Source organism: Megascapheus bottae, chromosome 10, assembly GCF_031878675.1.
Source record: "Megascapheus bottae isolate mThoBot1 chromosome 10, mThoBot2.hap1, whole genome shotgun sequence".
In the NCBI taxonomy this organism is placed as follows: Eukaryota; Metazoa; Chordata; class Mammalia; order Rodentia; family Geomyidae; genus Megascapheus; species Megascapheus bottae.
Genome location: NC_143518.1, coordinates 10343987 through 10358203, shown reverse-complemented (window position 1 = coordinate 10358203; position 14217 = coordinate 10343987). Strand labels below are relative to the sequence as shown.

The 14217-nt window shown below is 36.0% G+C and overlaps 2 protein-coding genes across 2 annotated transcripts; both read left to right on the top strand.

The window, feature by feature from the left end:
- Positions 1-1484: 1484 nt before the first annotated feature.
- On the top strand, positions 1485-2423 carry LOC150057579 (olfactory receptor 14C36-like). The gene has a single exon (XM_090339752.1). It carries the CDS (start codon positions 1485-1487, stop codon positions 2421-2423), a length of 939 nt encoding a protein of 312 aa, XP_090195878.1.
- A 9167-nt stretch (positions 2424-11590) lies between these two features.
- Positions 11591-12547, top strand: LOC150057578 (olfactory receptor 2G6-like). The gene is given in 3 exon segments (XM_090341595.1): positions 11591-11683; positions 11686-12183; positions 12185-12547. Coding segments are annotated over 3 exon segments (954 nt in total).
- Positions 12548-14217: the final 1670 nt, after the last annotated feature.

Here is a 14217-nt window from a genome sequence, read left to right as displayed (position 1 = left end):
TACTCTTTTATCCCCAAGTACATAAGACTTTTCTCCAATTTTTAGAGTTGTACCTTTCTTCTGAAAAGTATTTCCTGTAATGTGTAGAGGTTTTTTAATTTGGTCCAAGTCATTTTTGTTATCCTGTATTTAGTTTTTGGATAGCTGGAGTCCTACTCTGGATTTTCTTGCCTATGCATTTACACGCAGTATTTAAGGCAAATTTATAGTATTGGTTTCAAAGATTAAGAATTGTGTCAGTGTGTGTGTGTGTGTGTGTGTGTGTGTGTATGAGTAAGTATATGTATGTTTTTCCTGGGGTTTGAACTCGGGGCCTAGACACTATCTCGGAGCTATTTTGTTCAAAGCTAGCTCTCTACTACTTGTGCCCAGCTCCACTTCTTGCTTTTTTTTTTTTTTTGGTTAATTGGAGAAAAATGTCTCACAGATGCCAAGTTTCAGGATTATAGGTGTGAGTCACTAGCATCCAAATACAAAGGTTAAGTTTTTACACTAAAATTTTAGATCCAGTTTTCATGTAGGATGAGAGCTAGGGATTGAATTTCACTCTTCTACAGATGGTTGTCATAAGGCCAGTGTTAAGGTTTTTCCTCTATTTTTGGCTCCTGTGTAAAAAATGAGATGAATGTGGGTGTAGGAGTTTACATATGAGTAGACTATTTTCTAATTACTTACTTAATTAATTTGCTAGTCCTTGGACTTGAATTCAAGGCTTGGAATTTATTCCTGAGCTCTTTCCAGGTGTCGTACCATCTTCCATCTTCATTTCTCTCATATATATATATATATATATATATATATATATATATATATATGAGGTTTATATATATGCATATGTATCCATGTTTGTATAATATTGGCATTGTAAAATGTATATATTTATATAAATATGAATGCATATATACTGTGATATGTATATATTAGTATGATTACATGCTTATTTTGCCAATCCTGGGCCTTGAACTCAGGTCCTGGGCACTATCTTTGGACTATCTCAAGTCTAGTGCTCTACCACTTGAGCCACAGGGCCACTTTCCAGCTTTTTTTTCTATGTATGTGGTATCGAGGAAATCAACCCCGGTCTTCGTGCATGTTAGGCAAGCACTGTACCTACACCACGAGGCCAAACTTCCAGTCCTGCTTTTTACATTTTCTACTAAATCATTTCTCTAGATACTCTAAATTGAAACAGCTAATTCAAGATGTAGGAGACATAAAAGGAACTTAATAATAAGTTTAGTCTCCAATATCTTAATAAAATTCATGAGCTGGATATGTTTTCCGTAAATATTCATCAGGCTTCACATAATAAAATTAGAATGCACTGCACCATACATATCAGAAGAATAAAATCAATTTGGATACATAGAAATTGATTTTATGAAATAGAAGTAAATGCCATTAGAGAAAACAGTGCAAGGTCATTTTACTCATCATTGCTCTTCCATTCTTTCATTCACCAGGTGAGCCAGTTTTTTCAGAAGATGGCCAATGCCAGCATGGTAACTGTGTTTTTCCTCCAGGGATTCACTGATTTGGGGAAGCTCAGGCTCCTGCTCTCCATGCTGCTCCTGCTCATGTACCTGGCCACTCTGCTAGGGAATCTGATCATCGTCACTGTCACCACCCTTGATCAGAACCTGCACACGCCCATGTACTTCTTCCTCAGGAACCTGTCCTTTGTGGACATGGGCTACATTTCTGTTACTGTCCCTAATGCTTGTATCAATTCTCTCATTGACAACCAGGTCATTTCTGTGGCTGGCTGTGCAACTCAGATATTCTTGGTCCTTTATTTTGCATATGTCGAGTTCATATTCCTTAGCATAATGGCTCAGGACCGCTATGTGGCCATCTGCCAGCCTCTCCACTACCCTGTCATAATAAACCACACATTTTGTGTCCGGACCACACTGGCTTCCTTACTCAGTGGTCTCCTCTATGCAGCTGTTCACACTGGCAACACATTCCGGCTGTCCTTCTGTCAGTCTAACGTGGTGCCTCAGTTCTTCTGTGATGTCCCTTCTCTCCTGAGGCTGTCCTGCTCAGACACCTTTAGCAACCAACTCTTAATTCTTGTTTTATCCATGGTGGTAGGTGGGGGCTCACTTATCTTCATATTTACATCATATGTTCGCATATTTTCAACTGTGCTGAAGTTTCCAGTCCAAGAAGAGAGAGGAAAGGCCTTTTCCACCTGTATCCCTCACATAATTGTGGTGGTTGTGTTTTTGGGGTCTGGTTCTATTGTTTACTTAAGACCTTCCAAAGTTTCTGCAACAATTGAGGACTTGATTTTTTCCATATTGTATACATTTGTTCCACCATTCTTAAATCCTATTATCTATAGTCTTAGGAACAAACAAGTGAAGGAAGCTACAAGGAAAATAGTTTTAAGAAAATTTTATTTAGGAAAATTTTAAAATCTACTTTACATTTATCCTGTGCTGCAACTGAATGAGATTCAAATAAAAAATATTTCCTCTCTCTGGGCTGTATGTATTACAGTCCACATGTAAATCACTCTACAGATTGTTCTTTTTTTGGGGTGATGGGGATGACTATTTTATTATAGAACGTAAGTCTATGTATAAGACCTCCTCCCCCATTCAAATCTTGTATGCATTTTCCTTTTCCTTTTATATTTTATTTTATTTTTGTGTGGGGCATGGGGCTTGAACTCAGCCTTAGCACTGTCCCTGAGCTCTTCAGCTCAAGGGTACCACCCTATTCTTGAGCCACAGCTCCACATCCAGTTTTCTAGAGGTTAATTGGAGATAAGAGTCTAAGGTCCTTTTGTGCCCAGGCTGGCTTTGAACCTTGATCCTCAGATCTCAGCCTCTTGAGTAGCTAGGATTACAGGCTTGAGCTACCGCACCTGGTGCATTTTTGTTTTTCTTAGGTATAATTCTATTGTAAAGGTGTTGCATAGAGGGGTTACAGTTATGTAAGTAAGGTAATGATACATTTTCTTTTGAACAGTGTTACTGCCTCCCTTATTTGCTCTCACTTTTTCTCCTCCTACCAATGCCTCCTCCCTAAGATGGAAAGTTCATTTCCAAAATGGTATCTAGTGAGTATCACTGCTGAATTGATTTACCCCTTTTTCTACCATTTCTGTGATACTCTTTTTTCCTCCCTAAAACAGACAAACTTATATACAAGACAAAGGGTATAGAAATAAAAAACAGTGACACATGGAATAAAACCCAAGGGCGAAAAAGAAATAAGAAATAACTTCAGACAGTACAATAAAAAATCATTTCCAGTTCTTGGAGTTCATTTCAATATGTGTCATTTTATATGGCCATATACACATAGCTATAGCTATTGTGGTTCTCTCCTAAGAATATACTAAACATATCCTAGTTATTACAAATGAGGGAAACCATGCAACCTACGTTTCATTGGCTTTGGCTTATTTCACTTAATATGTTTTTTCCGAGTCTTTCCATTTCCATTTCCTTATGCTTTCTGACGAAAGCATAGTATTCCATTGTATATATATATATCACGTTTTCTTGATTCAGTCATCTACTGAGGGACATCTGAATGGATTCCATATCTTAGCTATGGTAAATTTGCAATGGATGTGGTTATGTTGGTGGCTTTAGTGTGAGCTTGCTTGTAGTCATTTGGGTAAATTCCAGGAGTGGATTACTGGATAATAGGGAAGTTCTATGTTTAATTGCTTTCCAGAGTGGTTGAACAGATTTTCATTCCCAGAAATAGTTCATAGGGTTTTAAGTAATCAATCCTATGATTATTTTCTATCAACATTTCCGTTTGTCATAAAAGAACAGAATAAAGATTTATTAAAACAAGTCATTGTTTTAGTTATATGTATTTAGTTATATAATTTTCATAGATCAAACCTTGAAACTTTACCATTCTTTGATCTCCCCACAAGGTCAGAAATTCTAAACTATTATTCACAATCCTGATTCAGGTATATGTACCTAAAGCAAAAAAGATAAATAAATAAAAAGATATTTCCAGTCCTAGTTCATTGTCTCATTATTCACAGTAGTCAACATATACAACAAATGTGTCAACAACCTAGAGTCCTTTTCAGGAAGAATGCTTAAAGATAATAAAGTGCCAGGTATAGTGGTACATGTTTGTAATCCTAGAATTCTAGAAGCTGAAAAAGTAGATCACAATTTTGAAGCCAGATCCCATTCTCCCTGACAAAAAACAATAAACTGTGATGCTTATTGAACTTATATATGCATATATACATCACACACATGTTTACATGTGTTATATACAAATATAGATAATTCCTTAGATATAAGCATACATCATATATATTCTCATAATTATATATATAGTTTGAAAAACATATGTCTGACATATAATAGAATGCATACGTATTTCATTTACAATTTTTTCTGCATTTCCACCTTTTTCTTGAGGAAAATTTCAGGGGCACTCATTTTCAAGTTGGCTTCTTCTATTGGCTGGCCGAGTGCTGGTGGCTCATTTCTGTAATCCTAGCTACACAGGAGGCTGAGACTTGAGGATCAGGATTCAAAACTAGCCTGCGTAGGAAAGTCAGTAAGATTCTTATCTCCAATTAACCATGAAAAAACTGTAAGTAGAACTGTGTCTCATAGATATAGAGCTCTAGCCTCAAACAAAAAAGCTCAGGGATAGCACCCAAGCCTATAGTTGAAGCCCAAACATGGACAAAAAGAAAAAGTCTTGAAAGATGGGTGAGGAAACATGTAGTTTACAAATTTTAAATCTTATTAATTAGCTATGTATCTATGGGGGCAAGAAATTAACAGTGGTGTGTTTGTGGTGTGAATAACTGTGGACAGGTTTCATCTCTTTCCTGCCCTCTATGTAACTTCTAGCAGGGCCCATTACTCCTCTCTTCTCACTGGGTGCCTTTGGAGACTGGAAGAATTGGTAGGGTGCTGTGTTAGTTAGCTTTCAGTTAATTAAAATACCTGAGAAAATTCAACTCCTTAACCTTACCTTACAGTTTCAGTCCATGTTCAATTGCCATCACTTTATGGTCTGTGATATCACAATATATCATGAGAAATTGACATGATAGAGATAGCTCATTCATTGCATGGTCTCACAAACTACCTTCTAGCATACTCCCTTGAATGACCTAAGGTCCTCTATGAGACTTTATTTCTAAAAGTTCCACCAACTCTCAGGAGCACAAAGATGGAAAAAAAGTAGGTGTTTCATATCCAAACTATGGTATTCTGCCATGGGCCTCGAAAATCTTACGTTCATCTCAGAATAATAAATCTATCTCCATTGTTTCTAAGTTCTTACAGGATAAATTAAGAGATCAAATATAATGTTTTCATTAAGACTTGAGAATATCAGCTGTGAGCCTCTATAGAAAACAAAGTATTAGTTTTCTTGATCCTGGCCATTCTAACTGGAGTGAGGTGGAATCTTAGAGTTGTTTTGATTTGCATTTCTTTTATGACCAGAGATGTCGAGCATTTCTTCATGTGTCTATAGGCCATTTTTATTTCTTCTTCAGAGAAGACTCTCTTTAAGTCTTTGGTTGTTACTTTGGAGAGTAGTTTTGGAGTGATTCAATTTTTTGAACTGTTGATATATTTTAGATATGAGGCCTTTGTCCGTTGTATGGTTAGTGAAAAATCTCCCATTCTGTAGTCTTCCTATTTAATTTACTAGCTATGTCCTTTGCCATACAGAAGCTCTGCAGTTTAATGCAGTCCCACTTATCCAGCCTTTCTCTGATTTGTTGTGTGTCTTGGTCCTTATTGAGAAAGTTTCGACTTGTGCAAAGGAGGCCTAGTGTATCTCCTATTCCTTCTTGTAAAGTTTACATTGTATCTGCTTTTACCTCTAGATCTTTGATCAAGCATCTACAACAGATGCTGGAGGGGATGTGGCCAGGAGGGATCACTACTACACTGTTGGTGGAAGTGCAAACTCGTTCAACCACTATGGAAAGCAGTATAGCAGTTCCTCAAAAGACTAAATATAGAACTCCCCTATGACCCAGCAATTCCACTACTTGGCATTTACCCAACCATCCAGAAACAAGGGCATACTAAATCCACTAGAACAATGTTGTTCCTTGCAGCACTATTTACCATAGCAAAGATATGGAACCAACCCAGATGTCCCTCAGTTGATGAGTAGATCAACAATATGTGGTATTTACACACAATGGAATTCTATGCTGCTGTCAGAAAGAATGACATCGCCCTATTTGTAAGGAAAGGACTTAGAAAAAAAAATCATATTAAGTGGAGTGAGCCAGACTCAAAGGAACATAGGCTCAATGGTTTCCTTCATTTGTCATAATCAGTGGAAACCTTGGGCTCTCCTAGCAGAGATTTACAATAGAACAAAATCCAGAGACATTAGACCAAATAGTATGACACTGAATGTAAGGCCAAAGGCCATATGATGAGTGACTGTTGTCTTTAGTGTATTATGTTATCTCTCATCTCTTTTGCCGTCCCTTGGTTATCTCATATTGTTATAATATTTCACCTTGTTATCTGATATACCTTATATGTGCTTAATTGGCTATTTGAAATTGGATACGAAAGGGGGGAAAACAAAATGCACGGGTGGAGGGTGGGAGGGAAATGGGGACCATGTCATGAGAAAGGGTATCAATGTTTGTGAAGTAATGTACCTTCTATCTGGTAAATATAATGTAACCCTTCTATTAATCACAGTAAAAAGTATAAAAAAAGAAAATAAGGTAAAGTTATATATTTTCAAGATATAATGTCATGAGTTAAATATTTCTACTCTAAAAAAGAGGAACAGGAAAATAACCAAGTTTCAGACCAGAGCAATATTGGACCCAGTGCAGCAAACATGAAATCATATAGCATCCAACACAACACCATCATTCCAAAGGATTCTGTATTCCCTTCCCTGTGATGTTCCTGGTTGTAGCTGAAATAGAGATAAATCAATTAGTCAAGGAAAAAGGATTCATTTGGATCACAGCTTTAGAGATTTTAATCTATAAGGAAATGCCTTTATTGCTTAGGGCCAGTTGTGGCCCAGTACATTATTATGAAGAACATAACATGGGAATCCTATGATACTTGTATCTGGTTGAAGAAAAAAAATGGATGAGGCCAGATCCCACAATTCCCTTTAAAGACATACCTTCAGTTACTTAGAATGTCACACTAAGTCTTACTGCTGGGAGGCAGTGGTTTATACCTATAAATTCTAGCTACTGGAGAGGCTGAGATGGGAAGATCATATCTGAAGTCAGCAGGAGAGTCCATGAGATTCTTATTTCCGATTAACCAGCAGAAGCCAGAGGCAGAGGCATGGCTTAAGTGGCAGACTATTAGCTTTCAGTGAGGAAAAACAAAATGACCCAAGCCTTTAGTTCAGAAAAAGAAAATAAAAGATTCCATTATATCCAATAACATGAAATCAGGATCAAATCACATATGGATGGTCCTAGATATACCAGCTCTAACCTATAGCAATGCTAAATACTGAACAAAATACTTAATATATTTACATATTGAATTTAGCTATGAAATCATATATATTGTTGAAAATTAATGTTATTTGATAACAACAAATAATGACTTTACCAAACATTTTCAGATATTATGAATATATAATTATGGTATAAAAGAAGATAATTTGTTAGTGAAAATTAGAAATAAATTGAAGATGCACTTTGGATTAAATCTAATTAGTATAATACTATGCATCCTACCTTAATATCATTTAATAAGGGCATGCTTTTTTTTGCCAGTCCTGGGCTTGATCTCAGGGCCTGAGCCCTGTCCTTGGACTTTCTCAAGGCTAGAGCTCTACCACTTGAGCCTAAGCACCACTACTGGCTTTTTTCTATATATGTGGTACCGAGGAATTGAACCCGAGTCTTCATGCATGCTAGGCAAGCTCTAAATTGCTCTAAATTTCACTGTTTTCTCACATAGCCACACTATTTATTTGTGCATTTTTCTTTGTTTATTAGCAACTTAGCTTTGCATATGAATGGTATGAAACAGAAATATAAATCTTAATCTCTAGAGTATAATATAGGCTGAGATATAGTCAGTATGAATGTGGCATATACTTTTCCTACTCACAGAAGTTTGACTTTTATAGTCTCATATTAAAATAAGATCACAATACAGGTGGTCGGAATCCATGGTAATCTTGAATAAAGATCTCCATGATTGGACATTAAATGTTTTACATTATATAAAGTCACAATAGAACTATTATTGTGAGTGCATAGGAATTCAGTAAAGATATAGATGGCTTTTAGATATTTTGTTGACTTGGGAAAAAATTACAATACATTTCAATTCTTGGTAAATTAATTATTTTTTAAATTCTGACCTGGCATCAGTTTTTTTTAATAGTTCTTCTTTCTTCTTTATACTCATTTTAGTTTTCACACTTCCTCTCCATTTACATTTTAATTTATCTGTAAAAATATTTCAATTTTTTAATTTCCCATGTCAAACTTGTTTAAAAATGATTAACAATGTGCCAATTATTAGGCATATATTACATATTATATTTAACAACATATTTTATATTTATTCTATTTCTTCTGTGAGCCATCAAGTCAATTAGAAGACTTATTTCCAAAAAATACGTATTCTAGGACCATAAATCTCTATTGTATCTTTAAAAGTTTAATTGGTGAGTTGGGATTATAATCCCTGAGGATTATAAGTAAATCACACTCTAAATGTAGGACTTTTACCTCTGTATGAAGGATTTGTTCTCCGTCTGTTCTCAGAACTAATTATTTTAAACTTTCTCTGTGACAGAGTCTAAAAAATGTGCATATGGATTTTCAGTGGATTTTGCTTTTCTAATTTCCCATAATCAAGGATCTGGCCATTCACCCTGCCTCCTGAACTTCATTCACTAAGCAAGTATCTGCTTCCTTTTCTCCCTCATTAGAAGTTTGACTGGATTTTGTAGTATTATTAAGTTTTTAAATTTACATTGTCTAAGATTTATCACCGATTTCCCCCAAAAGTGCTTAATCAGACAGAGAACAAAAACTCACCTCATCAATACTATCTGGTACTCTCAAACATTTTGATTTGAATTTTAGTGTATTTAAAATTGAAAACACAAGTTCTAGTCATGGAAATATACATAGTTACATTAAATTCTGTGAGGACTATAATAGTAAATGTACTGATAGTTTACAACCAAAAATTTAAGCATGTCCCCAGACTTGATCCATCTGTAATCTAAAAAATTTCCACAACCCTCATTATATAGATTTGGGAAGAACAAAGTCACATTCTGCTTTTTCAAATATTAGTTAGGTGACCTGAATAACTGTGGTTATGTCAAATAGGATTAACTGAATCTTTGTCACTGATGGCAGAAATGAACGTGCTTTTGTTGAACTGATGGATTTCACTAGTTGTAGTCTCAAAATGACAAGGAAGGAAACACGAACCTTAACTTGCTTTTATATGGTAAAGGCAGGTTTCACATATTATCTAATTACAAGATATAATGAAACACTTTTTAATTTCACTGGCTCTTTTGTCCTTATGTTCCTGTCGTTGATGCTTGTTCTGGGGCTTGAACTCAGGACATAGGCCCTGTTCATGAGCTCTTTTGCTCAAGACTAGTCCTTTACTACATTGATCCACAGCACCATTTCAGGTTCTTTGGTGGTTAGTTGGAGAGTCTCAAAGACTTTTCTTCCCCTGATGGCTTTGAATCACCTCAGATCTCAGATTTCTGAATAGCTAGGATTTGCTGATCTGAGCAGCCAGTTCCCAGGATTTTCTCATTTTTAATAATTTATATAATAAGTAGTATATAATACTACTTATTTCAGTAGGTCATGAGAGATTTAGATTTTTTTGCCATTTCTGGTTAGACCTCATTTTCTGGGCTGGCACTCTCTCTCTCTCTCTCTCTCTCTCTCTCTCTCTCTCTCTCTCTCTCTCTCTCTCTCTCTCTCTCTCTCTCTGCTTTTGTGCTCAAGGCTTGTACTATACCAATTGTGCCATAACTCCACTACTGGTCTTTTGGGGTTAATTGGAGATAAATTTCTCATAGGCTTTCCCACCTAGGGTGGGTTGGAACTGGGATCCTCAGATCTCAGTTTCTGATCTGAGTCTCCAGAGTAGCTAGGATTGTAGACATTCGCCACAAGCACCTAACCATGATGGATTTTTTTTTATTTATAAAAGTATATTTCTTGTAGCAACTACACAAAGGCCAGGAATATAGCCTAATAGTAGAGTGCTTGCCTAGCATGCATGAAACCCTGGGTTCGATTCTTTGGTACCATATATACAGAAAAAAGCTGGAAGTGGTGCTGAGGGTCAAGTGTTAGAGCTCTGTCTAGCCTTGAGAAAGTCCAAGGACAGTGCTCAGGTCCTGAGCTCAAGCCCAGGACTGGCAAACACATAAAAGAAACCCACAACCCTGAGATGTTAGCTTCATGAATCCCTAGAATTATAGGTAGGAATCACCAGTACCCAGGAAGCATTTGAGATTTTTTTAAACAGTAACATTGGCTATAACAAATTGTAATGTTTACATCAGTTTAATAGTCTTTTCTTTTTATCCTTGTATCTACCTTTTAGTAGTTATAAAAAGGAGTTTCAATTTGACATGTCAGCTTATGAGAACAATGCATCTTATTCAGTACTGTTCCTTCTATCATCTTTTCTTTCAGGCTAAGGAAGCATTTAATATGTGCCATACTCCTGACTCACATTGAATAAAGGCTCTGTATGTGTAATTGTCCTTGTCCACCTCATTTAACAATATGTCTTATATGTACTTAACAAAATTGTACTACATATTATATATTTCTAGTAGTATACATTATAATTATCTAATTTAATTTATATTTGGCTTTTCATAGAATTTTCTTTTATACATATATGGTTACTTTCCATTATACACAGATTGCATCATATTTTAATTTGGTAAGAAATGTTTTGTTCAAGTCATCTTGGTAAAAATTTTTATAATTATAAAATAAAACTTTTGCATCACAAAGAACACTCATCTACTGCTTTAATACACAAATGCATAACATTTATGTATAAATACATAAATGAAAAACATACAAAAATAGGTGAAGAATAACTAAATATAATAGATATTTTAAAAGATTTAAAAAGCCTGGTGCCAGTGCCTCATGCCTATAATCCTAGCTTCTCAAGAGGCTGAGATCTGAGGATCCTGGTTTTAAACCAGCATAGGCAGAGTAGTCCGTGAACTTCTTAGCTCCAATATATAAATCCAAAAAGCCAGAAGTGGCACTGTGGGTCAAGTGGGAGGGTACTAGTCTCCAGCACAAAGAGGCTCAGCAACAGTGCCCAGGCTGAGTTCAAGTCCTAAGACTTGGTGGGGGGAGGGGAGGGAGAGAAGTTAAAGATTTCAGTTTTGAGATCTTATTAGGTAAAATAGATGGGGAGGAGTTCATGAATATGGAAGGTATTATAGATCATTTAATACTACCAATGGGATATTTAATTAGAAGAGCCTCAGTAGACAATATCGCAGATTATCAATGTTTCGCTCATTACCTTCTTTGTCAGAAATATTAGTTGTATGGTGAACAAAGCTGCAGAAAATGGAAGAAGGCAATAACAACTCCGAGAAAGGATTTCTTCTCCTGGGATTTTCAAATCAGCCTCTGCTTGAGAGTTTCCTTTTTTTTTTTTTTAAATCATTTTGCATTTTTACATCCTGAACATCCTGGGAAATTCTGCCATGATATTAATGTCTCTCCTGGACCCTAAGCTTCACATTCGTATGTATTTCTTTCTCAGTAATCTCTCCCCTTTTGACATCTATTTTACCACTAGTGTGGCTCCCCAGCTGCTGGTTTCCATGAACAGAAAAGACAAGACCATGAGTTATGGTGGCTGTGGAGCCCAGCTCTATGTAGCTAGGAGATTGGGTTCACCTGAATGTGTTCTCTTGGCAGTGATGGCTTTTGACTGCTATGCTGCAGTTTGTCAACCATTGCGCTACACAGCCATTATGCACCCCAAGCTCTGTACATCCCTGGCAGGCACAGCCTGGCTCAGTGGCCTGGTAACCTCCCTGATTCAATGCTCCCTCACAGTGCAGCTGCCTCTTTGTGGTCACTGCCAACTGGGTCATATTTTCTGTGATGTGCCAGTGCTCATCAAACTGGCCTGTGTGGACACGATTTTCAATTGAGGCAGAGCTCTTTGTGGCCAGTGTGGTCTTCCTGATTGTCAGGGTGTCACTCATCCTTGCCTCCTATGGCTTCATAACTCTAGCTGTGCTGGGGATCAAATCAGCTGCAGGGCACAAAAAGGCCTTTGGCATGTGCTCGTCTCATCTGGTGGTTGTCATTATTTTCTATGGGACCATCATCTTCATGTACCTTCAACCAGCCAACAGTAGGTCTAAAAACCAGGGAAAGTTTGTTTCTCTTTTCTACACCGTAGTCACTCCACTTTTAAACCCTCTTATTTATACTCTGAGAAACAAAGACGTGAAAGGAGCTTTAAGGGCAATAGTAAAAGGAAATGTTTGGGGGCCCCAAAATTTGTAAGCTGTTGCTGTACCTTTTAACAGCAATCTTGGGTTATGTGCACTGTCTGCTTATTTTGTACAATAGTATTGTTTGTTAAAAAGAACTGTGTTTTCTAAACCACTGAAGGAAAATGATGTTTCTTTGTTCCCAAACATTCTTCTCTTCATTCTCTAGAATTTATTCTGTACCTACAGATATCCTTTTTCTCTTTCTCAACAAAGCCATTGACTTTTATGTTCTGGTATTACTATTGATGCATTGGCCCATTTGAAAAACTTCCCGTCAATTACTGGAGAAGTATGTATTTTTCAAAATACATTGTTAATATATTTATGATGCTAGATTTGTCTGTTTTGGTTCAATATTTTGCTACAAGTTAAATATATTAATAGACACATTATATACTAGAATATTTTAAATTATTCTTTTAAATTGTGTTCGTTTATATTTATATTTAAATATCATATACATCATGCCAAAGCCAGCCAGCAGTGAATCGGGATTCCTGAAATAGGGGGTAGGGACTAAGAAAATAGAAAACAGACAAACAGATGGGGTTCTGGAGGACTACAGCCTAAATCAACAGCCCAAGACTCTAGCCTAAGACAGTAGGGCCATGAGCTTAAGATTGTCGCTTAGGACTGTAGCCCAGTTTATTTCAAGTTCCAACTTTAAATACTCTTCTTAAAATTAGGGAACTGCCAGGGGCTACTGTAATCAAGTCGTAAATAGGATAAATGAGAAGGGATTAACATTGCCCAAAGTCATCTTGATAAGAAGCATTGACATTGCCCAGTCATCCTGATAAGAAGTGATTGACATTGCCTAAAGTTATCCTAATAAGAAGTGACTGACATTGCCTAAAGTTATCCTGATAATAAGTGATTAACATTGCTTAAAGTTATCCTGATAAGAGCCACTTCCTTGTGTACACAATTGTGCAGGTTCAAGGTCACTGACTCCACAGTCAAAGTCACTGACCTCACAGTCAGCCCCCAACAACTTCACACATGAATAATTGTACATTAAATTTTGTCAAGTTGGGTTTTCTATATTTAACTCATAATTTAAATATTTATGAGGTATATGTTGAACTTTTGATGTACATATGCAATTAAAAATAACTGAATTTATGTGAATCTACCTTAAATTGAGTATCTATTTTGAAGGTTTAGTATTAGAAAACGTATTATTGTCCCGTATACCTAAGCCACATTCCCTGATATCAACTTTATCAGTAATAAAGTTAATGTGTTTATCTCTTAAAAAATAAAAATAAGTGAATTTAATTTTATATATTTTGTATATATGATTATTGAATACTATGGAATTACATGTAATTGTATATTCATGTAAATATGTATATTCTATATGTATATAACAATGTGTATAGGTATACAGCAATGTGTATATAAGTGTATACATTTGTAACATACACAATACTATAGAAATCATTTTGTAATTGATTTCTATTTTAATTTTTTATTTAAATTGTAGCTAATGTTTTTTATATAGTCCTGGGCTTGAGATCAGTTCTTGAGCACTGTCCTTGGACTTTCTCAAGGCTAGAGCTCTACCACTTGAGCCTCAGCACCATTTCTGCCTTTTTTTTCTATGTATGTGTTACTGAGGAATCAAATCGAGGTCTTCGTGCATGCTAGGCAAACACTCTACCAACAGTCCAAACT

Bases quoted from the DNA above. Each gene is read 5' to 3' on its own strand.
- LOC150057579 (XM_090339752.1), top strand. From the start codon at position 1,485: ATGGCCAATGCCAGCATGGTAACTGTGTTTTTCCTCCAGGGATTCACT.